General features: G+C 35.9%; 1 protein-coding gene across 1 annotated transcript in view; it reads right to left on the reverse strand.

The window, feature by feature from the left end:
* LOC139900132 (uncharacterized) overlaps nucleotides 1-4,915 on the reverse strand; it is a 45,841-nt gene extending 40,926 nt beyond the window's left edge. The window contains exon 1 of the mRNA XM_071882932.1: nucleotides 4,690-4,915. Coding sequence (XP_071739033.1) covers nucleotides 4,690-4,915 — 226 coding nt within the window. The remainder of the gene's footprint in view (nucleotides 1-4,689) is intronic.
* Between the last annotated feature and the right edge of the window lie 18,558 nt (nucleotides 4,916-23,473).

A 23,473-nucleotide genomic window follows, 5' to 3' on the forward strand; every position in this document is an offset into this window, starting at 1 on the left:
AGGTACAAATACCACAGAATCATCGTACAGCAATGTAAATAGAACATCGTGCAAGGATTAAATAACGCAAAGTTCCATTCATTAATAATAATAAGTTTCATACATCTGAATATGTTCGTACAATACATATGAAATACATGAAACTATATCTAGATTACATCATGAAATCTAAATACAGAGCCCTACGGTGAAGGTGGGTGAACTGCTCCTCGAGCCAACTGCTCCTCGAGCTCAGTGACTCGAGCTCGGAGAGTCTCAATCTCCCTCATCAGTTCCTCGTTAGAGGGAGCTGGTGGGGCAGGCGGTGCAGGTGGGGCGGGTGGTGCGGGTGGTGCCGGTGGTGCTGATGTAGATGGTCCAGCTCCGGATGTAGACGGTACGTCCCTAGATGTAAGTGGTGCGTATCTGAATCTAGGTGGTACGGTTCCAGGAATAGTCAATACGTAACGGGGAACCTTACGTATCTGTGGGTCGGCAGGGTATGGCACAACTCGTTTACGAGCAGTAACCCTACGTCGATGTCCAAAAGCATCAGTAAAAACACGACCTCCATTCACCCCTGGAATGACGGTGCCATCGAAACGGTACCGCTTCTTCGGCGGGGTGGAGGGTGCCTGAATAGGTCTATCGGCAGGATCCTCATCATCGCTGGAGTCGTCAGATGAGGTGTCGTCTGAAGGAGCATCGGTGGAAGACCCGTCGTCTGAATCATGTGGTGGTGACGCGGGTGGCGGAGGTGGTAATCCGAAATGTCCGAAAGCGGCCAACATCTGTCGGTGTCGGCCTGGCGTAATCACGGCTAGGCGTCCGTCGGGAGTGCGTCGGCAAGGTGTGCGCCAGTGATTACGGAAGGGACCTTCCCCGAACTCCGCGGGGATCTCCATACCACCAATGCGAGCCAGTTGCCTCGGGGGTCTGGAAGCAGACGCTGGGGCAGGTGCGCTAGAGCTAGCTCCAGAAGTAGAAGCGTCGGGATCGCCAGTGGGTGTCGGGGCCGGAATATCGGCAGCAGCAGCAGCAGCAGGTGCAGCAGTAGGTGGAACAACGGGGTCTGAGCCTGTACTGCCCGGAATGTCAACAGGTGGAACGTCCGACATCTGAACAAGGAAAAGTAAATTTTCCCTGTCAGTAAGCACGCAAATAATAGGCCAACAGTTTAAATCATGTATAACAGTAAGTAGCATGGCAATATCGGCAAATCGTATGAAAGTAGCATGCAATCGGAAGCAAGTAGCATCATGCAGTAGTGATATCATATAGTAGCATACGGCATATAGCAGTAAAAGTAAGCAGCAGCATGCAGTAAACACAGCGGAAACAAGTAAACTAGCAAGTTGTAGATTAGTCCTATTAGTGAATCCTACTCGGGTCGGTCTTAGACTCACTAATGCAACCTAATTCCCTATAACCAATGCTCTGATACCAAATGTGACGCCCCGTACTAAATCATCATGTACGGATCATCATCAACAGGATCATTACAAGGTTAAGTACTATATGCGTTTTCAAAACAGAGTTTGCATTCATTAATAAAAGTGACGTCATAACATACGTCGAATGTTTTACAATCCAAAAGTATACTTCACTAAGTAGAAGCATTACATAAGTGTACGTGACCCCAATGGTCATTACATAACATAGTTTCAAAAGTAAATAAGTTTGAATGCAAGATAAGTAGTCATACGATAACAACTCTAGACAGCGGGTTCTACAGCACGACTAGTAAGATAGCGGAAGCGACTTCAAGCACCTGAGAAATACATGCTTAAAAAGGTCAACACAAAGGTTGGTGAGCTATAGTTTAAGTATAACAGTAATGTAAGTAGGCCACGAGATTTCAGTGCTACAACGAGCGTTCAAAAGTATGTAAAAGTATATGCTTAACCGTGGGCACTCGATAACTAACTTAACGTTTAATGTACCCCCTTAAAGTGCACTTGGCAAGTGCGTATAACCTCGAAGTATTAAACACCCGTTAAATGCTAGCGCTACTAGCCCGAGTGGGGATGTCAAACCCTATGGATCCATATCTAAGATTCGCGTTCACGGTTCAAAAACCAATGATTAAACGTTACCGAGCTAAAGGGAATGTTTCTGCCGTTGTATAACCCACACATATATAATGTTTAAGTACTCGTGCCTAGTATGTAAAACATAAAATCCACATGTATTCTCAGTTCCCAAAATAAGTTAAAGTAAAAAGGGAATGCTATAACTCACAATGATAGTAGTAGCGGTAAAGTAGTAGTCGGGAAAGGTGTGCAAGTAACGGTCCGAATGTCCTCAACCTAAGTCAAATAGTACTAAGTCAGTAAGTCGTCTCAAAAGGTTTATAAGTATGTAATTAAGGTCATAAGGGTTCATCAATCATCATTAAACAAAAGGTAACAAGTAAGGTTCGTTTATGAAAGTAGTTTAAAACAAAGGCTGACTTGGATCAGTCACCACGGCCTCTACCCTTACTGAATTAAGGTGAGACCAGTGGCCATGGCTCCCTCTATGAGTCCCTTAAGTGTGGTAAAATTTACAGAAGCAAACTCGTCTTGGTTTGACCGTGGCGACGGTCTAAGTGCGAGTAGGTCAGAAATTTCTGCACAACGTTAAAGGACATAGTGACGATCGAAGGGCCATAAATCCTAAACCGTAATTCGGATTAAGACGAGTCCTGTATGAAAAGTTATCTACACAAACTGAGCTATATGAAAATCAAGGTTACAGTAGCCCAGGTGTACTGGTCTGTTACAGAAACCAGAAAAACAGAAACTGTACACAGAAATCAGAAAAGCAATTGGACATAGTGACGCTCGGAGGGCCGTGGACTCTAAACCGTAACTCGGATTAAGACGAGTCTTATATGAAAAGTTATCTACTCGAAAAGTTCTATCTAAAAATCAAGGTTAGAACAGCCCAGGTCTACTGGTCTGTTCCAGAAGCATCAGGTCAGTAGGTTTTGGACAGAACAGTGAGTTTTTAAGGGTTCCGGTGGTCTTGGTGCTTGATGTTCATCATGGCTCTCATCCTTGATGCATATAGCTTCAAGTGTACAACTCATTGATGTATCTACATCATCTTAACCAAGTCTTGACCATCATAACCCATGTGCAAGTCTAAGACATGAAGCACAACTCACTTAAGAGTTGTATGATGTTTGATGAACCAAAGTTTCATCAAGGTCTTAGATCTAACACATACATCAACTTTAAAACTAGTAATAATCTACAAACTTGAAAATAAACTTGAGTACACAAGATCTTAGGTTGTAGAGCTTAGTTCTTAGTAGATCTTGAAGATCCTTGTTTCAAAAGTATAGATCTAGTACTTAAGTTAAATCAACACAAGTTAGAGAGTTTAAAGTGTTGTTCTTGAACTAACAAGTTAGATCCAAGAAATATAAGATCAAGATTAACTAGTAATCATGACCAAGGTTACATGTAAGTAAAAATAAAGTAAATACAACTAGTTACAAAGTAAATAAGAACTTTACAAATTGGTTTTTACTTCTTAAAGAGATGCTAAGCCAAAGCTTAGATCTAGGAATATAAGTAAACTTATGAACAAGTTCATGAACACTAAGAAGGATCACAACCAAGTGTTAGATCCATGATACTTGCACCAAAGTGTAAGCTCTTGTTGGTTTCATGTTCTTGTTCAAGTGTGTAGTAAACATACAAAATAAAGAAAATGAATGATAAGCCTAAACCAACCATGAAGGTGGTATTCTAGTAACATACAACAAACAAGAACACAAGTAACAATATGAAGATTATAAACTTTAAATCTTGAAAACAAGTAAAGTAGAACCATAAGTTATGAAAGAACTTAGATTCTTTGTTCTTGACTTCCTTAAACATAATGGAAGTAGCAAGATTACATGAAGATACAACTACTAAGTTTGATCTTTAACAAAGACAAGTAACAATTACAAACAACAAGTAGTAAACAAGAAAAGATGATGATGATCTAGAGTGGCTCTAGGCCACGGTTTTGCAAGAAAGAAAGAAAGAGGAGAAGTCTCATACAATTACAAGTTTGGAGAGAGAAAAAAAGAGAGAAAGTTGAGAGAGTTTGTGTGTGTGTGAATTGGAATGAAAATGCAAGTAAACAAGTGATATGGAAAAGAGAAAATGAACTCCCTTGAAGCCTTGGAAGTGGACGGCATTTTGAACAAATAAGGGAGGTCAAAATGTTATTTTCTTGCATGGGAGGGATGTGTGAGCTCAAATGGGTAATAAGTTAAAATGTGGCTTGCATGCTTGAGACATCTTTGTCTCCTAATTAGCTTAAGTAACCTTGATTATTTCTAATGTGATACTAGCTTAATAGAATGGGCTTACAAGTCCATTTAAGTGTAGGGTGGGCTTACCTAGCCCAAGTCTAATAATTAAAGGCCCAAGTTTAATTAAAGATGCAATTTAATTAATTAAAGCTCAAGTAATTAATCACTAACCTTGATTAATTAAAATGATTAATAATAAATAATCATGAATGTAAATAATATTCTAAAAATATTATTCGCGCAGTTTCGTGTGTCGCAGAGACGTTTCGGGCTCTTAAAAGTCAAGTACGGGCAATCAAGGCAACATGTAAATGTCATTATATACATTCGTTTAAACACGCGTATTAATAATAGTAATTATTAATAAATAAATGTTGGAAAATCCAGGGTCGTTACAGCAAGAACCTCATTACCTTCATCCCTTTTTAAAGTTCCATTAATAAAACCAATTTTGTTCTTAGTTTGCAAAGCAAGTTCCATGGCACAAGCCCAAGATTTATAATTCTCAGTTCCCTTAAGTTTAACATTAATCAAAGGTGTACTACTTATATCACTTGGATGAAGATATAGAGGATCTCCAAAGTCCAGTTTGCTTATCTGTGTAGGGTTACTACCAGAAGCATCATCATCTTTTGCCATAACAGCAACAAATTAAACAAACAAAAAAATAATAGAAACAAACAATATGATAAAAGAATTAATTGATCCTTTAATGATCAAACCAAAGCTTGATCAGGTTTTCGTTGATTTCAATGAATCAAGGTCAAGAGTTGGGCTATGGTGATCAACTCAAGAATCAATTAATTATACAGAAAATATAAAAGTATGTAAGTAAAGAGAATTTTGATACTCCCCTAGATCTTTATCAATAGCAGCGGAAGAAAGAGAAACAAGATCCAGAACAATCAAGATTCCCAAACTCGAACAGATTAGGGTTTATTTTCAAACCCTAATTTTCCAGATGATCGAATCGCCCAAAAATCGAACAGTAACATGATCGGAACTCCTAACCAATGATTTATATCAGGCGAATCGCTCTGATACCATGTCAAAAATATGAATTAATCACCAACAAGTATACTCAGATGTATACAACAATCGAAACCAGAAACAATAACAATCAAAACTCTTGAATCAATAACAGTTTTACAAACTAGTGTTCATCAACTCAATGAATAACAAAACCAGAAACCCTAACTAAGAGAATCAATCAACGATTACAGAGAGAATAATATTGAGTGTGTATATGTAAAAATTAGAGAAAGTTAAATCTTTCTCAACCCTAAACCGGCTTATATCAAAAAACCACAACCGACCCTTTTACAACTTTATAAAAAAGACAGAAAGGACCCTGAACTTAATCTAATATAATAAATGACATAAATGGCCCTTGAAGTAATGATAACTAAACCCAACTGTGTCCCGTCGTTGTATAAGTACAATTTTGCCCCCATATTAGGTATGTTGACTACTTTTGACTTATACTCGATTCACAAAGGATTTAGCTCTTCAACATCTTCTTAACTCAACTTGATCTTGACTTTAGACAGCATCACAAGTCTTGAACAAAACCTGCAACACTAATCACACACTATGTAAAAAACATAAAGAGAAGGGAAATTAGATTGTGTCATTTTAACAGTATATAATGTTGTATTTAAAAGCCTACAATAATTTTGTTGTCACTTCAAGTTTTGTACATAGTGTTGTATTTACTTTTCATTGAATTACAATTTTTGAGATGACAATGATGTTTGTAATTTAAATCGCATTATACAATAGGTTTGGAAAGTAATGTGTTCATGATGTTGTACTTTTGACCGAAATGGAGCTTATATTTGGGATGAAGCTAGGAACTTTCTGTTTTAATGGATTATGAAGTAGGAAACCGTGTGCTGGCTATGTTGTGCTGGCTTTACCGATTTGAGTACGCACTCAATTGCGATTTTGAAGATGTATTTTAAATATTTTTCTTGAAATAACCCGTGATTTCACGGGTCATTAAACTAAATGACCTTAACATTTAGGTTCACTTACCTAAAACATATCATTAAACTGTTTCGTTTAAACAAATCCGATGTTCCACGGGTCATTTCACTAGTTGTAAATTATAATTCTTACATTTTCAAAAAAAATTGATCTAAACTTCAAATTCAGGATTTACAGACTTGAATTTAAAATAAAATATCACGAATAAGAAAGTAAAACTTTCACAACGTTTTGTAAATTAATAAATAAAATAATAAATTTATTTTAAAAAAATAATCTTTAATTAACTATATTAATATTTGGAACAAGTATTGTAATATCTTCATTCTCTTTCCGAACTTGATTTCACTCATGATAGAGAAATAGAGAAACACTAGTGAATTGACCCGTAGAATTACGGGTTTATTTAAACGAAAAAGTTTAATGACATGTTTTAGGTATTAAGTGAACGTAAATGCTAAAGTCATTTAGTTTAATGACCCGTGGAACCACATAGTCCGACTAAGAAACTCGTCAGCTAAACATTTATCAAACACCTAAAATGCATATTAAACAATTCACATCTAATTATAAGTGATAATATTGGTTGTCATTTTATTTTAAAAGTGTAAATTAAAATATAAATTTAGAATTAGTTTCGTTCTTCTCGTACTCATTTCAAAATAATTAATTAAAATTATTTAATTTTAATAATTAAAATAATTATTAATAAGATTTAATAATAATAATTAATTAATAAGATTTAATTTTAATTCAAAATTATTTAAATTAATAACATCATCCACCATGTTTAGATTTTTTTCTTTTTATTTTTGATTTTTTCTTAACAAAAGAGTTAGTCTAATAATGACATCATCATTATAGGATTTTAATATTAACTATAGATAGATAGATAGATATAGATAGATAGATACGGAGTAGTTATTATAAAAAAAAATATAAATATAAATAATAAACAAAAATAGATATACTAAATAAATACCATCGAGCAATTTGGGGGGTACAGTTTCATTTTTCAATTTTGAAATCTTCCTCTAAATATGATCAATATACAATAAGCTGTCAGCATGATTTTTATTTTCTGAATATTAATTCACGTAGACCAAAATTAGTGTGTCTAGGATAAGGATTTAAGGAAATATAAAATATATTTTCTTTGAACCCCTTGCTGTTCAAATAATCCGCAATCGTCTAGTGCCATTAAAAGTTGAATTGTTTGTGTGGCGTGCTAGACATAACCAGCTTCCGACTAGAGTAGAACTTGATAAATGGGATATCGACTTGGGTATGATCCGCTGCCCAATTTGTGACGATGGTTTGGAGACGGTGGAGCACTCGATCCTTTCTTGTAAAACGGCCAAAGATATCTGGGACCGGGTGTTGAAGTGGTGGGATCTTATTCCGTCTCCTTTGCGCAACTTGGCTAATGTTTTCCTAGGTCAGAGAGGTCCTGGACACTCGTTTTCCCACCCGGTTTCTAAACAATTTTGGCAGAATGGATCACAGGTTATATGATTTGGAGAAATCGGAACAATCAGACTTTCTCTAAATCCAAACGCACGTGCGACTTAATTTTTAAAGAAATTCAGCTCAAAAGCTTTGAATGGATATCTAATAGATGCAAATCGATTAACCTCGAGTGGGATAGATGGGTCTCATGCCCTCTCGCTTTAATGCCGAATGCTTTTAGCCGTTCTTCAATTGGCTAATAGATATACCTTCCATGTAGGTTTTTTGCGCCACTCCCGGAGTAGTTGTTTTGGAGGGGAGAAATTGGGATGGTTCGGGGTGCATTGTCGTTGATTTGCCAACACTGTGCTTCGTTTCCATCTCAGCTTGTTTCCTCAAGTAAAATCCCCTCCTTAATGATAATGAACAGACCAATTCCTACGATACCGGTGGGCTTATATCTCTCGTTTTCTTTTTTGTGTTGATCTTGTCTTTACCGTTTTCATAGTTGTAATTTTCTCGTTTTGATAGAACATGGCGCTTGTAAATGTATTACGGAGTATAAATTTTCAATATAGAATAACGGTTTGTTTGCTGCTAAAAAAAAGAAAGTAAAATATTAAATTATTAAAAAAATTGATTAATTCGCCCATTTATATAAAGGATAGTGATAAATTTAATATGAAAATTTTATATATCTACTCAATTTATTCATTAAAAGATTGTACAATACAATCTATTAATGTATAAAGTGAGTGCTTTATTAAAAATATAGTGTTATCGATAATTAGTAAATTTAAATGTTAATTGTAAACATTTAAGGAATGAATTAACAACGATAATTCGGGGATTACCCAAATCATATAAATTTTAATTAATCATTACGTCGGTTTCCCTTTCCGTCCCATACTGATACTTTAAACTCCACAATTTTAGCGTCAAATTTTTTTACGTCAATTAAATCGCACAATTAGCATTTCAATTCAAAGTTTTCGATCTTGTTCATGATCTAAAGAACCTCATCCTCTACTTCGATCAGTTCAACAATCATGCCTTTGCAGGATTCAATTTTCCAATAAATGACTTATAAATTTTTTATTTTTTTTTTTTCCGAAAAGCAATCAGATTCACTAAAAGCAAACTCAACGAGGGGGAGCAGGCCCTATACAGCAATTCAGTACAACGAAACAAGAATCAGAAAACGAAAATATAGGTGTTGCTGAGGAGGCAACAAACACGATCAAAGACACGACATTACATGACCTTACTGACTATGGGAAACAGATTAGATACAAAATGAACTGGGGTTTGTTATCCATGTTAACCAGTCGGTTTCCACTTACTTGCATCACTTAGATATCCACTCAAAAGATTTTTGCTGAATTTCTAGTAACGCATTCCGTCCAATCCAATTTTTGTTAGCAAATACCTTTTGATTTCGGTTCCACCAGATCATATATAAGCACTCGTCCACTCAACCGCTTGCCAAATCTTCGAACCAATGCCCGATAACCGAGAATTACTCTTCCCTCTAAACGCTTCATCAATGCTTAAGTTTGAGACATTACCAAACCCCCACCATTTATACACCCTTTCCCAAATCTCCATAGCGTGTTTACAAAATATCATAGTATGCTCAATAGACTCTAAATCGTCATCACAAAGTGGACAACGTACGGAGTTTAGATCAATACCTCTTTTAATCATTTACTCTTTACTAATTTGGGGATGAATCCATCCTGATTGTAAGAACATACAAATTGATTTGCAGGTTTGTCAATGATTAAAAAACAACTCTTAGTTTATTAGTTGATATCGTAATTTTTTTGTCATTTTTGTATGGATTCCCATATATATGAATATTTGCCCTAATTTAGCACTTGCATACTTCTATTGGTTTTGTATTTTCGTATACTGACATGATATATTCCTCATGTTGATTTAACATGTTATAGCTTGAATTTGCTATCAGGATATTTTATCGGGTATGGTGGGCTAAATGTAGTAAGCGAATTGGTCCAAGTACATTCCTTAATATTTAACATTTCTACAAGTATGATAATGTATTTTTATAGAAGATGTAGTAAAAAAGCGTTTGTTCATCTGTAGGTACAACAAGTAACACAACCTGATGTAAATTTTCTTCTATTAGCTTGGGGCGGGAGTTCTCCATGCCAAAGGTTGTATATTAACTGATAATGTATCAAGCCTTTAGAGTAAATTCATATAATAAGTTGTTGCAAAAAGTTGCTGGGAAGACTCCTTCAAAGTTCCCTATTTATGTGCATATGTGGAATTACAACTTCAGTAAGTCAATGAGTACGAATGCGGCATTTTGGTCCCTTCATATTGGAGGGGACATGTTGTATTTTTTTTTCATTTGATATCTAGATCAGTTATTGAAATGCATCCCCTATCTTGAATAATATATTACCCCTGATGTATTGAAATTGATGTCATTTACACTTATGTGGCAGTAAACCTTCTGAAGATTTATTTGTTGGTGTGCTTCTTTAAGTGTCTCCAATTGCAGTGGAATGACAATTCAACGGTTCATTTCTTTGGCTCTTAAGCCTTTAGTCTTAATATGTTTTTGGAAAAATTATAATGCAGGTCCTGAAATTATTAATGGAGAAGAATAGCATTAACGCTGTGCGTTGGCAAGTTACTATTGAGACCCTCATTTTACAGGTGCATTAATTTATTTCCCTTAATATGCATTTGACCTTTAGAGCTTGATTCAACAACTTTTCATCCTATTTATGTTATAATATATTTATGTGACTTTACAACCACAGTTTGAGCCAGTATTATGCTCTTGATCATTTTACCAATCTATATAGTACCGTTTTTAATAGGATTGTGCAGTTGGTTTATTTTTTGATCTTCTTCCGCTCCTAGGTGGAACTTTGGGTATTATTAGTCGCGGGTTATTGATATTATATAATTTTAGGTTTTTTCATACTAATATACTTGACTATGCAAGATGTTAATCTTAATTTTGAAAAGAAAAACATAACTTTTAACTTGTGAACATCAGAGGTGGAGAATCAGGCGGGTTAGATATAGGTTTCTTTCTAAGATTATTCTTTTGATTTGTTAACATGGGCTACTATTTTCAGGTAGCAGTACACTGGCAGAGACTATAACGGTAGAAGTGATTATTTGTAAGTATTCATTATGAATTTATGAATTTTCTTTTTGTTATCTTTCTTTTGGTCAGGAAACACATGTAAATTGGAGGTAAAATAAAGGTGGTGACATGGGCGGGATGGATAAGATGTTAAAATAAGTAATGCATTGGAACATATGGATATGGAATTTGGTTGCACAAACACCTTTGCGTTAAATATTTAAAATTTATGTTATAATACAGCAAGCACAGGGCTCTAAAATTTTCTTTTTTTATACACATGTTTTCACTGTTGATTCTTAAGTAGCTTCAGCTATGAATATATCATGTGATCTTCCTAAGATTGGAATAACTTCTATAATTGTTGTATCTGCTGGTGTAAAGTCCATATTAGATATTCCCAAAATCGCAAGTATCAGGTAGGTTCACTAATTACAAATCAAGATTAACATATAGATATTCAAGAACAAGATTAATTGCATTAAGTGATGATATTTTCCTGATTGGGTTATTCGAGAATGGCAGTTAATGAATGGATATCTGCGAGTTCTTGACAACGTGTGAAAAGTTAAGATGTTTTTACAATGGACCCAAACCCCTGATCCTTAAGATCTGATGCAACCTTCTCCAAGGGTCAGAATCAGTGATATCTTTGACTCTTTGAGTCATAGAGGTTAGCTGTTTTGTGAAGTTATATCAACTTCATGATCTGTTTTCGTAACATTTTAAAAGAAAAATCATGCATTCGCATTGGTGCAAGTTAGTGGTTAGCACATTTGAAATTATTATACCTTGACCAAGATGGGTCAAAATTGTCACATTTAGCATAAATTTTCAGTAATACAATATTAAGAGAATGTTATTAGTTAATTTCTATTGTATTTGTCGAAGTTATCCTTTTGTTAATGAAGAATGGTGAAATGAAAACTCAAATTAATGGAGTAGATGTGTTGGATATGGGGTCACCAAGCGGTGTTACAATTGAGCTGGTTATGTACCTCACGGGGGAATCAAATTAATTTGGTATGTGGCCATTAGATTAATGGAGTGATTTGCTTTAAAAAAAGTTTAGGGTTTTGATTCTAATTTTATTTTGGTTTACGTGCTCTTTTTTAAATTGATTAGGGATAAGTATTATGGATTTTTAAATTAGGTTTCTTTTTTTTTTTTTTGACAAAATTTCATTCCTCGTCCCTGAACTTTACATCGATTTTGACTCCGGTCCTTTTTCTTTTTTTTGTGCATTCCTCGTCCCTAAACTATTAAAAGAGTAGAACCCTCGTCCCCCCGTCTAGATTCTGTCAATTTCAGTCGCTTGTTCAGACATGTGCAAAGCATGCGAGGGTAATTTGGTCTTTTTATTTTATTTCTTTTGTTTATTATTTAACTTATCTTTTCACCCTCATCCTCATCATCTCATGTTTATCATTCCCAAATTAAAAACCCTAATTTTATACTTTTATAAAATCAACAAATCAAACCCACACCATTTATGCTTGTTACTTGATCACTGCTGTTGTTTTTAATCATATAAACACACCACAGTTCATATATTTAAGTAGCTTATTCATCACCATAGTTCACCATATTCAAGCTAAAACACCAAAACCGAATATCCGCAACAAAAGTGGTATCATAGTGTCAGAGCTCTTCCTCATCGATCCAAGCTTTGATTTCGTTATTTATTTTGCTGAAAATCGATTCTTAGATCCGTTTGACTTTCTTTGACTTTTTGGTGGGTTTTGATTCCGATGTGTTTTAATCAAATTTGAAAAAGTGGAAATGTTCACAATCAGCTAGTGATCATTTCCCTAAAATTTTAGGAATTAATTCGCCCAATTGAACCCAGAATTGTTGATGAAGATTGATGAAGAACATGAAGAACTTCAAAAATTAAAATCGTGATCTGTTGAGTTTTAGGTTGTGAATCCTTCGTGAAAGATGCTTAAAAACTTCATCTGAATCCTCGAAAATCACTGGTAACATCGGAAAGTCACCAAATCGTTCCAATTGAATCTTTGACCAAAAAACTTTGAAGTTTGACTTTAAGATTTAAATCACTGTGATGTTTCTCAACTTGATTTATACTTCACGAAGCTTGAGTAAGTTATTAGAAACCTGAATATATGCTCAATTTGAACTAGTAGAAGCTGTACTAATCCAGGAGTCTCAACATCTCTGTTACTGTATATATGCTCAATTTGATTCCGATGTGATTTGGAATTTTAATTGAAAAGTTTGTTGATGTTAATCACAAAGGAAGATCAACGAAGCATTGATTTAGGATTAGAATCAGTTCACTGATCTTGAATTATGTAGATGATCATCATTTGAAGATGTAATTTGATGCTAAGATGATGATGAAGATATACAAGTACTGTAGAATTGGGGGTTTTTATGAAGTATTGGGGACGAGGAATACAAAGTGAATTGTGAAGAATTGGGGGTTTTTATGATAGAAGAAGAAAAAACAATGACAAAAATACCCTCACATGACATGCACGTGATAAGGGGTAACGGCAGGTTTTGACAGAAAGTAGACGGGGGGACGAGGGTTGTACTCTTTTAATAGTTTAGGGACGAGGAATGCACAAAAAAAAAAGAAAAAGGACCGGGAGTCAAAATCGATGTAAAGTTCAGGGACGAGGAATGAAATTTTGTCTTTTTTTGTGTGATAAAGATGAAGATGTGAAAGAGAATTCAAATGGACGAAAATATCTTCACATACTATGCACATGACACTACTTAACGTCATGACAAAAACGACCGTCAGACCAGTGACGAACAATGAAACGATGTGTAAAGTTGGGTGAACAACCACGTCCAAAATAAACGTTAGTGGCTATCATGAAATATTTGACAATCATGATGGACCAATGGCGTCATTTGTTTTTATAAATATGTAGATAAGACTTAATTATAGAAAAACCGTATATACTTATAACTCATAATGTTTGTATGTAGTTACATATTAAAATTATTTTGCATTAGATATTTGTGTTTCAACAATGTTAAACTTTTATTTGATTATTATTTCATGTAATTTCAAGTTCATATCACTATTCATATAATGTAATCAATTGTCATATATAGAACCCGTTTCGACTTTACTATAACAAAATTTCTCAATAAATCTCATGAATTTGCGGGTCTTTGACACCATATTAGCACCACTATTTAATATCACCCAAGTTGCACAGAGCAGTCTTCTTCCGTTCACTTGCTAGAAACAGTTGATGATCAAGGCTCCAACTTTTGTATAAAAGCCCCCTTTCTACTTAACTATAACAAAAATTATTTAAACAATTTTGCGAATTCGCAGGTCTTTAACGTTATACATATATAACGTTTATTTATTTATAACGTTATACCTATATAACATTATACCTCATAAAAAATATGTTTCTACTTTTGTATAACAACATTTTTTAACGAATCCCGCGAATTCGCGGGTCTTTAACTAGTACACCATTAAAAAGGAAATTATAAACCTCAAATATATCGTAAAAATTAAAAAAATAAATAATAATAAATCAATATTTTTTATTAGCTCGACCCAACAACATCTATCTATCTATATTTTTTTTACATTATATAAAACAATATTTTTTTTGCTTATATGACAACTTTATGTTAAATTGGATGATGTGTCAATTTTTAGTATATTTGATGAAGCATGGGCTCTTTGTGGTGATTTCAATGAAGTTCGTGATGATTCGAAAAGATTCAATTGTGTTTTTGTTGATAGTAGAGCAAGGAAGTTTAATGATTCTATTAGGGAAAATTGTTTGAAAATGTATTGAACTTTTATCATATTTCTATTGTATGCATTCAACTTTCAGGTATCCTATTGTATGCATTCAACTTTCTAAATTGTTTTATTGTATGTACTAAGCAACTTGGTGAAAAGGTAACATGTTAATATGTATAAAAAATTATGTGATTGGTCCTTCATGTTTCCCAATATTACACGTTAGCCACTAACGTTTATTTTTGACACGGAGTCTCTACATTCACCATCAATCTTTTCCACTCTAATCTTCATCTTCATCACCAAAAAATAAGAAACCTAAATTTAAAAACCCAAACACTATAACATAATTATTGTTTCTTGACCACAAAAATCAATAATTAAAAGTTGAAAAAAGCATATCAGCAAGAACGAATCACAAAGATTATTGCATAAATATACCAGTTACATTTAAATCATTTCATTTTCCATATCTAATCTAATGTAGAATAAATGATGAACATCCAAATTTTTTTTGCCACGAAATTCAACAATCCAAAGCTCCAATATTCAGCAAATCAATTCTCAGATATTATAATTATCTTAAATCTAATTCAAAAACAATCCGTTTAACCGAATCAATTTCTTTGTTCATGTTATAAATCGTTTTGGTGGTGACCAGATCTAACCGGTTGTTGCCGGATTCGACCCGATCTGACTGGTTGTTGCCGGAATCGACCATATTCGACTACTACTTATTCTGACACCCACCACCACCTGCAAATCCGGCGCCACCCCCCACCGTCTGCTTATCGGACCAGATCTGACTAGTTAGGCTTTGTATGAAATTTAATGTAAATATGTTTGGGTGTTATTCAATTTGTAGAGAACTTATTCTTTTGATAATGAAGATGTATTGTTTTGTGGTTTAACGTGATGCATAACCAAAAATATGGAATCGAAGTTTGATTAATCACCATATGAATTAGAATTTGAAAATAATATGAAAATTATTTCTTAGGATTTGAAAAATAAGCAGCAGCCATCCACATCTCATTGTTTGCATATTTTGTTTTGTGGCATAATAATCTCTTCTTTGTAAACGGACGGTGTGTTCGATTCATATATGTTTAAGGAAGCTTGCTATAGAAGATATGTACTGATGACTTCATCACCCTCTCATGTTTTGAAAGGAGAACAGTTTTAGCACAGGGACTATTAATATAATTTACTTCAAATATGAATGATTAATACGCAATATCTTACAAACATGAGGGACCATTGATGTAAGTTTTTTTATTGAGGTGACCTGAAGTTTACCTGCTATAACAGGTTAAATGCATACAATAAAATAATTTAGAAAGTTGAATACATACAATAGGAGATTTGAAAGTTGGATGCATACAATAAAAATATAGTGAAAGTTCAATGCATTTTCAAACAATTTTCCCATTCTATTACTACTTGTAACCTAATGGACATCCCAATAGGTGGAAGAGTATTTTCTCGAGTTAGGGATGATGGAGTTAAATTGAAGTTAGATAGATTCCGTGTTCCCGAAAATTTTTATCGTTTATGGGGGAACCTCTCGGCAGTGGCACTTGATAAAACAAAATTGGATCATTGTCCCATATCTTTGAAAGACGAGGAAATAATTTTTGGGCCAAAACCGTTTAAAATATTTGATGTTTGGTTTGAAGAAGAAGGTATCGAAAAAATCATTAAAGATGCTTGGTTTGGTTCGTGTGTCAGTGGACCCAGCAAGGATTGTAATTTTATGAATAGGCTAAAGGAGGTCCAAGTCTATACTCAAAACATGGGGTGTAGATAAATACAGTAAACTAGACATGGAAATTGAGATGCACAAAAGTCTAGCTCTTCAAATTGAATTAAAAGCAGAAGTAACAGTCTTGGATGGTAGTGAGATGGAAAATTGGAAAAATGCAAGCAATAGTTAGAAAATGATCGAATCAAAACGAGTATGTTAAAACAAAAATTTCGAATTCGTTGGGCACTCGAATGAGACGAGAACACAAAGTTTTTTCATCCCCTCATCCGAAACAAATATAATAAGAGCAACATTCGAGGACTAAACATTAATGGCGTTTGGAATGAAAATCCACTCGATATTAAAAAAGAGATGTTTGATCACTTTAAGCATATTTTCGAAGAACCGGACTATTCGAGACCATCAATGGAAGATCTCATGTATCCCTCTATATCTAGTGATGGGGCTGAGTCTTTAGAAAAACCAATAATGGAAGAAGAAATTCGTGAAACAATTAATGATCGTGGGAGTTCAAAAGCGCCGGGTCATGCGATTCTTAAAAAAAATTAGGATATCATCAAAGTTGAACTCAATGAAGCAATCTCATGGTTTTGGGAAAAGGAGAGATCTCGAGAGGATGCAACGCATCCTTTGTTACACTTATACCGAAAAAACGGATCCGGTTTGCCTTGGAGATTTTCGACCAATTAGTTTAATCGAGTTACGGCTCTAGTTATTGAGTCGACAGCAAACGTCGATTTATTGGCGACTTGAAGAGCCTAAATTAAATTTCAGGCAGGATCTAAAACTCATGGAAATTTGATTTCACCATTTTCATGGCGTCTCAATTTTTTTTTAATTTTACTTTTTTAAAAAAAAAAATTCCTACTTATTGGCCGGAGGTCCACTCGGAAGCAATCTCTTTATCCGTCGAATAAGGGAGGGATGACTTTCTCTACTTTTGAGAGTGTTTTCACTATGGGTGGAGAAATGACTTGTCTTTATTCTCGGATAGGGGAAGGATTGTCTACATCTCACCTCCTCCATACACCACTTATGTGGTATTGGGTTTTGTTGTTGTTGTTGTTGTTGTTGTTGTTGTTGTTGTTGTTGTTGTTGTTGTTGTTGTTGTAGTTTAATCGGGTGTTATTATAAAATTGTGTCCAAAATTCTGTCGAACCGACTGCGAAAAATCTTGCCATCACCTGTGGGTTCGGAACAGAGTGCCTTTCTCAAAGGTAGATTTATATTGGACGGGACTTTAATTGCAAACGAGACCATCAATTTCCTTAAAACCAATCGCAAAAAAGGTATTATTTTCAAAGTAGATTTTGAAAAGGCTTTTGATAGCCTTAATTGAGACTTTCTTTTTGACGTTATGAGAAGTATGGGATTTGGTAGTAAGTGGATAAAGTGGATCACATCATGTCTCAAATCGGCTTCTATTTCCATCTTGGTCAACGGCTCTCCTACAAAAGAATTTTCACTTGGTAGAGGGGTAAGACAAGGTGATCCCTTATCGCCTTTTTTGTTTATCATCGCGGCGGAAGGTCTTAATATTCTTACGAAAGCGGCAACCGAGAAAGGTCTTTTTAGGGGGGGTCGAAGTAGGTAATGATAAAGTGCTTGTTTCGCATCTTCAATATGAGGACGACACTATTTTTTTCGGTGAATGGGGAAGGTCAAATGCCCTTAACTTAAGAAATCTTTTAAAATGTTTTGAGCTAGCTTCGGACCTCAAAGTAAACTTTCAAAAAAGTTTCTTATATGGGGTTGGAGTAGATTATTCGGAAGTCAATCTTATGGCTAGACACGTTGGCTATCAAGTGGGAAAACTCCCTTTTGTTTACTTAGGTTTACCCATTGGTGCAAAAAATGACAAATGTTAAAAGTTGGACTCCGGTAATTGACAAGTTCAAAGCAAGACTTTCGAGTTGAAAAATGCGTTCGTTGTCTTTTGGAGGAAGATTAGTTCTAATTAAATCGGTCCTCAATAGTCTCCCGTTGTATTACTTTTCGCTCTTTCGTGCTCCGTCGAGTGTGCTAAATATTCTTGAGAGTGTGAGAAGAGTGTTCTTTTGGGCCGGTTCGGGTTCCAAAATTGCGTGGGTAAAATGGGAAAATGTCATTAATAGTTTCGAGAATGGAGGGCTAAATATTGGCACTTTAAAAAGTAAAAACCTAGCATTATTGGAAAAGTGGTGGTGGAGGTTCAAAACCGAAACCAATTCACTTTGGGTAGAGGTTATACGTAGCATTTATGGATTGTGTGGTGGCTTGGTGGAGGAGAGTGAAAATTTTCACTCTTCGTCTACAAGTACATGGCGCAATATTATTTTTGCAGGTACCTCCTTGGACGATTTTCAAATTCCATTTAAAAGTTCATTCATCATGCCTATTGGAGACGGTGGTACAACTTCGTTTTGGCACGGGCATTGGATAGGAAACGACAAATTATGTAAATTTTTTCCTCGGCTTTATAGACTTGAAGATGTTAAAACTGCAAGTATAAAAGATCGGATGCAGCGAGTTAATGATGATACTGTTATGTCTTGGAGTTGGTCTCGGATTCCTTCAAGGAGAACGTCAGGCGAGCTACAAGAATTGTCCAATCTTTTGTCCTCGTTCGTTTTTAATAATAACAGCTCAGGAATCTGGAGTTGGTGTTTAGCTTCTAACAGAATCTTCACGTTTAAAAAACTGTCCAGGTTACTAGATGATCAGCTTCTCAGTTCGTTTACATCTCAGCAGCAAACTTTTCGCAATGCACTGGTTCCAAAAAAAATTGAGATTTTTATTTGGAGAGCCCAAAAGAAAAAAATTCTCGTTAAGCTTGAACTTGATAAGATAGGTTTTGATTTGCATAGCGTGCGTTGCTCGTTATGTGACGATGAATTGGAATCGGTCGAACACTCTCTTATGAAGTGCAAGCATGTTGTTGACATTTGGGTTCGTGCTTTCAATTTGCGGGGCTTAAGGAATTTTTCAAATTTTAATTTCGTGGATCTTCTAAGTGATAAAGGTTTCGGATCAACATCGAGTTTCGGTAGTTCAATGTAACATCCCGCATTTTTCCGTTAAATTATTTTAACGCCCGTCTTTTTCTTTTTAAATAATACCCTTCGTATCTAGATTCGTATCCTTTGTTATGTAACATTTTAAATATTCTCGTTATCGGATTTCAATATCTCCCGTACTCCCGTGTAACTTAAAATAAATCGTTTGGTTATATCCCGCACCCGATTTGAACTCGAAGGACTAAAGTCGCCAAAGGGTCAAACTAGTGACTAGGTCAACTAGTGAACCCTTCTCCTCCATCCATTCATTTCACCTCCTTCTTCCTTTTTGATACTTTCAAACTCTCTCAACATTCAAACCTTAAATCATCATCCAAATCCGTTCCAGCGAGCTTCAATCCAAACAAACTACATATTCTTGATCCTCTCATCATCCTCTTCGATTTGATGCTAACCACTTCGATTTTGGGTAACATTTCTTAAACACTAGATTTCTTTAAATTCGTGTTCTTGACTTAAAAGTATGTTAATTGGTGTCTATGGCTCATTGTGATGTCGTGTATGTAATTTGTATGCTCGATTTGTTGTTTTTGGGAGTAACTAGTTCATTATGAAAATTGCTTGCTAAATCCTTGATTTTGGATGATCAAATGTTGTTAGATTGTTAAAGTGCATGTTTTAAAAGTGTTACTAGTATCTTTAGCTTCGTTTTGATGTATAGGTTGATTAAGGAAACATCAAACTCATGACTATTGATTTTTGTGAATTTTCGTTAGAGTTTGATATACTTTAAATGAACTTTTGATGATTTGAATGCCATGAAATGTTGTTAGTAAGTGTTTAGTTGTATTACATGTTTCATTACCTTCAAAACGGCATATCATATGTATAAATTGGATTCCCGAAACTTGAATTGCAATTGATGAACTTGAAACCTTGTTTTGGAACGTTTAACGAACTTTCGACGAGATTTTTGTTGTCTAAAATGATAAATTTGATTTAGGAAATGTATCTAGTTGTGTTCCTTGTCGAAAGAGCTTTCCGGTGATATAAAATACATGTCTTGATTGTTTGCGGATCATAAACTAGGATTGATTGAAGTTTGGCTCGTGCCTTGTGTTTTCTGCAAACAGGATCTGTAAGCCTTTTGGGACGCCGTCCCAACCTCCTAGACGCCGTCCCACCCTTCATATTGGGACGCCGTCCTGGCAATTGGGACGCCGTCCCACTCTTCATATTGGGACGCCGTTCTGGCAATTGGGACGCCGTCCCACTCTTCATATCAGGACACCGTCCTGATTTTTGGGACACCGTCCTGATACACTAAAATGGGCTGTTTGCTTTGATCTTTTGACGTAAAATGTTTGCTATGCTACGGACCTCCGATTAACATGAAACTTGGCCAACATGCTCATATATGATTATATAACTTAGAAAAATTGTCGGATACCCAACCCGACCCCGTTGACTTTTCCGTTGACTTTGACCCGACCAAGTTTGACTTTTTGCCAAACTTAACCAAATACTTATGCAACCTTTCTAACATGATTATTTACTTGTAACTTGCATGAAACTTGACTAGTTGATTCACATGTTAATATAATCGAGTCGTAACGAGCCATAGGACTAATTGAACATCTTTGACCGTTTGTGCTTACCGATATTGATATAACCTATATGTTTAGGTCAAGACTAGCTTTGTCTTTGCACGCGTTTACTTGTTGAAGTACTTTATTAACTCTCGCGCTCAAGGTGAGATCATAGTCCCACCTTTTCAACAACTTTTATACTTTTAAATCGTGGGCTGAGAAAACATATACTTTGTTACATCTTGTACTACTTACTTTTATATTTTGAACACAAGTGTGAAAACAAACATTCCACGTGCGAGTTAGAACAAAAATGCCTCAATTCGATTATCATTAGTTACACTTGCAGGGTGTAAGCGAGAACTTATATTGTGTGGCCATACGGGTTTAACAAACCCTCATTCGGACGGTTCGCTACCGTTATGCGGATGAAATATATTTTTGTGTTTTAGTGTGGGTTCTAGCACTGTGTGATGGGGTAACGTTGGTTAAGTTTTGATAATTGAGTGCTCGCGTATAACAACACTTTTGGAATGCAAATGATTTGGATAATCTACGTTATGAAATACAAAATCTTGTGGTTCAAAAACAACGTTTAATACTTACTAAACCTATGATTTCACCAACGTTTTCGTTGACAGATTCTTCTATGTTTTCTTAGGTTTTGAATGCTTAGTGATACATGCTTCCGCACTCTTTTGATACTTGCTTGGATGTCGAGTATACATGCATTTTGGAGCATCTTTTGAACTTATTTAAACTGTGTCGCATAGTTTTCATTTGTACTTATAACGTTGTAACTTAACTTGTGGTCAATTATCTTTGTAAACTTTGAAACAATCTTTACACTTGAATGGATGCGACATATTTTGGGTCAAACGTCTGTTTTAAAGACTTATGACCAGGTAATGGGACCTACGTAGTAGACGCCGTCACTTGACGATTTGTCGGGGTCGCTACAAGTGGTATCAGAGCTTTGGTTGTAGGGATTTAGAGTTCATTTGTGTCCACCCCGAGTCATAGGGTACATAGGTGAATCTAGACTACAACCGGCATATAGACTGAAGTAGGAATTACTTGACTATTTGTGCATCTATACTCGAACTCTTCTATCATATCTAACTCGTATTCGATCTTGATCTTACGTTGATGAATTTTGTTGATGCGCCACCTTGACTTTATGAGGTAATGTTAAATGCACATGAGAATCAGGGTAATATAATTTCCGGGATTATATTACGGTGATTCATATGGACATTCCGACATTATGACATAAAGAATTTAAGGCGAGTCAAGGAAAATTTTCTCTACATCATCATTCCCTATCATGATTAGTATTATTGAGAATACTAATCAACGATATTCTTGTGTCTTGAAGGAACAATGCCTCCCCGTCACGGGCCACGTAATGAAACTTCCGAACAAGCTTTTCAACGCATGATAGCCACCGCCATAGGTGCGGCTATGGCTAGTATCTCCTCCGACATCAATAACAACCACAACCACAACAACCATGGAGCCGGTAATTCAAACGAGGGTTGCTCCTACAAAACTTTCATGAGGTGCAAACCTCGCACCTTCGATGGGACCGGAGGACCGGTTGTGCTCACCCGATGGTTTGAGCAAACAGAAGCCGTTTTTAGCATAAGCGGTTGTCGGGGTCGCTAAAGTCAAATATTCCACCCACACTTTCGCCGGTATCGCCCTCACATGGTGGAATACGTATGTGCTGTCGGTGGGTATCGATGAAGCTCACACTCTCTCATGGGCCGACTTTAAGAAAAAGATGATCACCGAATACTTCCCGCGCAAAGAGACCCGTAAGCTCGAACACGAACTAAGAACTTTAAAAGCGGTCGGGAATGACCTAAAGGCATATAATCAGCGATTTTCTGAGCTATCCTTGATGTGCCCAAACCTCGTGACCCCCGAACCTCTAAGGGTTGAACTTTGCATGGATGGTCTTCCCAAGAGCATCAAACAAGGAGTAATGTCATCCAAACCCAGTAATCACCAAGAGGCCCTGAATATGGCCCGTCAATTGATCGAAACGGTAGACGAGATTGAAGTGCCGGCACCTAAAGCCGAGGATGAGTCGGGTGACAACAAAAGAAAATGGGAAGCCCCCCAATCGAGCAACTACAACAACTTTGCCAAGGAACCTCTCACCCCCGTCGGCAAGAAAAGTTATGCCGGGACACGACCTTTTTGCAACAAATGCCACAAGCATCATTTTGGTGAATGTGGCAAGCTAATTTGCCATCGGTGCCAAGGTAGTGGTCATATTGCCAAGTATTGTGGAAGTACCGCCCCCGTCACTCAAAAGGGGCCCGACGCACCAAGGCCGAGTATTTGCTACAAATGTGGCCAATCGGGTCATTTTAGGAATGAATGCCCAAAGAATAAAGCAAAAACCAACGCGCGCCGTTGAACTTACAACATCGACACCTAGGATGCCCGAGACGACGATGGACTAGTCACGGGTACGTTTCTTCACAACAAACCGTATATTTCATACTTAT

The sequence above is a fragment of the Rutidosis leptorrhynchoides genome, chromosome 3 (genome assembly GCF_046630445.1).
Source record: "Rutidosis leptorrhynchoides isolate AG116_Rl617_1_P2 chromosome 3, CSIRO_AGI_Rlap_v1, whole genome shotgun sequence".
In the NCBI taxonomy this organism is placed as follows: domain Eukaryota; kingdom Viridiplantae; phylum Streptophyta; class Magnoliopsida; order Asterales; family Asteraceae; genus Rutidosis; species Rutidosis leptorrhynchoides.